The sequence below is a fragment of the Lycium barbarum genome, chromosome 6 (assembly GCF_019175385.1).
Source record: "Lycium barbarum isolate Lr01 chromosome 6, ASM1917538v2, whole genome shotgun sequence".
NCBI classification, from domain to species: domain Eukaryota; kingdom Viridiplantae; phylum Streptophyta; class Magnoliopsida; order Solanales; family Solanaceae; genus Lycium; species Lycium barbarum.
The window spans coordinates 6169740-6173077 of record NC_083342.1 but is presented as its reverse complement, the minus strand read 5'-3'; the positions used below and the strand labels follow the sequence as shown (position 1 = coordinate 6173077).

Sequence of the window (3338 nt, the reverse complement as noted above, 5' to 3'; positions counted from 1 at the left end):
ATAGTGCAAGAGAATATTACGCCATCAATATATAACTTAAACCCATGTGGTTATCCCATTTGCAAAACGTTAATTATAAATCATTGAATACTTTGAAGCCACGCCCTTCCAAATTGACCTGTTCGGTTTTTGTTACTTCTCTGTCCATATTAATTAAGCAAGCACCAAAATCAGTACTTAGGGTGTGTTTGGTGAAATGAAAATTACTTTTGATAATATTTTTCATAAAATACTAAATTATTTTCTTATGTTTGGTTGTCAAAAATTCTCATAGGGAAAAGTGAATCAGAAATTACTTTCCTTCAAAAATTATTTCAACTCTTAATTTTATATCACTGGTTTAATAAATATTTAAACATTGTTATCAATCTTTAATGATAAAATAAAACTCACCAAAATACTACTATCTGGTTTGTTAATAGTAATATCAATTCATAAAAAAAAAAGATTGAAAAACACTTGTACTCTCCAACCAAACAAGAAATTTTTTTCCAAAAGATAATATTATCTTTTTTGAAAATGACTTTCATCTTACCGATACATCCTTAATGTCTAACAGGTTCGAGAGTTCTCTTTGAGGTTACTATATTAACAAGTTCATGTTCTAAGAATATTTTTAATTTGTATGTGACATTTTCTTAAAAAGTTATATTCACTAATACCGTCATATATAAATTATAATAAAATAAAAGGGAGAAAGTTGTGGTTCATGAGATCACTTCTACCTAACACTCGAAAATCTTTTTCTAGAATGTGTGAGCTCCATTTTTGGGTCAATTCGTAAAAGTCAAGTACAACGGCTAGCCAATTTAAAGTACTTCAATTTTTTTGGACCAAATAGGTCCTTTTTGCAATAGAAGTTCAATTCGATGCCATTAAGAGCTCTAAATTGAACCATAGGTTAGACATATCTTCTTGTTCCCTTCTATTAGGTTATTATTAATAATAACAGGCTATTAACAACATCTTTCTAATATATTTAAAGCTGACGAAATTGCTAATTTAGGTACACATATCATGTCCTTACGAAAGGGATTAAGCAACAACCACCGAGGATGGATTTACGGGCTCAATAAAATTTAATAATTTTGATTCAAATTCTATATTTATGTAAAAAATTCACTTAATTATATGTATATAATTTTTGTCCCCAAACCAGTGAGTTGCTTGTTATTTCCTTCAATTTACTAGACTAAATAGAGTTAGGTGTGGCTCCTAATTACATTCAAAGATAGAGTTAGGTGTGACTCCTAATTACGTTCAAAGATTAAAGAATCACTTCGCAACATGTCTATAAATATCTAAAAGTATGTCCTAATAGTGAATGAAGTAGAATAAAAATCAAGCAAAATTAGAGTTTTAATTTTAATAGAGGTAACAAACGTTGGACAAGGTTGGGACCGTGGTCGTGCATGATCGTACATCTATGATTTGCTAGCGGATAAGATCCCTTCTTTTCTATGGAAAAGAAATTTGATGACCAACTAGGTGATTATTACTTTCCTAGATTTGAGCCTTTGTGCAACATCTTTATCAGATTATACATCAAGGAATTGAAGACAAAATGTCATATTAATCACAACCTAACATAAGATTTTCATGCGATGTTTCATCGTTTTGTATTTGATCAATCAGGATGAAGAAAGCGTCACAATACAATTGTCTCTTGCTTGCTTTTTATTGAGAAAATAATTTAATAAAATGAAATAATTTTAAATTATCATTCTTTTTTCACATTTCTAACTAAAAAATAACTACTACTTCCATTAACTTCTTATACCTAACACAATCAAAGTCCAAAAAGCCACAAAAATTGTAATTCCACTTGCTATACACATCATATCCATTCTTTTTTCTCTCCTTTGTTTCTTTTCCTTCCAAATTTTCTTTAACTCCAAAAATTTCTCATAATTTTCTTTTATTTCACTTTCTCTTCTTTTTTTCCTTCCTCCTTCAATAACCCCTTCTAAAATTACCAAACTATCCTTCCCATTTAAAACTTTCCCATCCATATCCTCTACTTGCATGCTTACTTCCCTCACGTGCAATTCACCTCCTTCTTTCCCTTCACACGTGACAACTATCACACATTGTACCATTTCTTCACCGGAACCGATCACCGTTGAATATTTGACTTTCATATCTCCGGTTAACCAATGTCGTCGTATCGATACGGGGTTCAAACTTGATATATTCATGGCTCTATTCTTCATTTTGTCTATTAATATCCAGCTCACTTTCATATTCTTTAAATTTAATTTGCAATTTTCATTATCACCGTTGAATATCACCGGTGTCGGAAAATGTTCCTTATGACCTAATAATTCAACTCTGAAGGGTGAACTCATAAACCACGCGCTTTTTGTCTCGGTGGTTAACACTTTCGAGTACAATAAATTGCCATCAAAGTGAATATCAACTGCTGATATCAATTCTTGACCGTTTGCTTTTACTTGAGCTGACGGTCTATCTGAAATAGATTCTGTACCTCTTAAAGTAGGGTTAAGGTCACCGTACGCACTACTTTTACTGGACTCCACTTGTGAGATTAGACCTGATATGTTATTGTTGTTGGATTTTCCAGACCCCACCTGTAAAATTATGCTGAATATGTTGTTGTTGGATTTTCTGGACCCTACTTGTGAAATTACACTAGATATGTTGTTGGATTTTTCGGACCGCACTTGTGAAATTACACGGTTGTTGTTGGATTTTTGGTCGTTTATGGAGGGAAAGGAATCAGAGAAAAATGACCGGTGACCGGAGGGGAAGGTGGAGATGATGTTTTGGATTAGTGGATGGGAAGTAGAAGGCCAAGATTTATTACAAATTTTTTGCCATAAATTATCATCGGAGCATAGATTTTGTAGATTTGAAGAAGCAAAACTGGCAGAGATAAGAGTTGGACCGTCGAGTTTGGTTAAAATTAAGGTTTGAATTATGTCGGGATGGACGGCGGTTATCGCCGTTCTTCCGCCGTCTTCCGCCGTCGTGGTGGTGGTGGAGGAGGAACACGATGACATGAGAATATGCAAACTATATAATAACTGTAACTGTATAGAGTGTGATATTGTTTATATTTTGAGTTTGTATAGTGAAAAATTATTGCAAGTTTTTGGAGTTTGAATGGAGGTTTTATATAGGGGTTTATGGCAAGGTGTAATAATGATAAAAATAAATGTATATAAAAGAAAAAAAATGCCTAGTCAAAACCGGCATCTTATCACACGTACGTTTTTATCCATTTTTTTTCCAGATATGTGATATAGATATCTACGTGTGAACTATTGGCATATGGAAATCATTTAGCTAAATTTTAAAAATGTATTTAGCCATAG

The 3338-nt window shown here is 32.5% G+C and overlaps 1 protein-coding gene across 1 annotated transcript; it reads right to left on the bottom strand.

Annotated features, from left to right (window-relative positions):
* Nucleotides 1-1589: 1589 nt before the first annotated feature.
* Nucleotides 1590-3133, bottom strand: LOC132600616 (F-box protein At2g27310-like). Its single transcript, XM_060313907.1, has one exon. The coding sequence runs from the start codon at nucleotides 3021-3023 to the stop codon at nucleotides 1767-1769; it is 1257 nt and encodes a 418-aa protein (XP_060169890.1). The 5' UTR covers nucleotides 3024-3133; the 3' UTR covers nucleotides 1590-1766.
* Between the last annotated feature and the right edge of the window lie 205 nt (nucleotides 3134-3338).

Excerpts from the sequence above, each read along its gene's own strand:
- LOC132600616 (XM_060313907.1), bottom strand. The coding sequence starts at position 3,023 with ATGTCATCGTGTTCCTCCTCCACCACCACCACGACGGCGGAAGACGGC.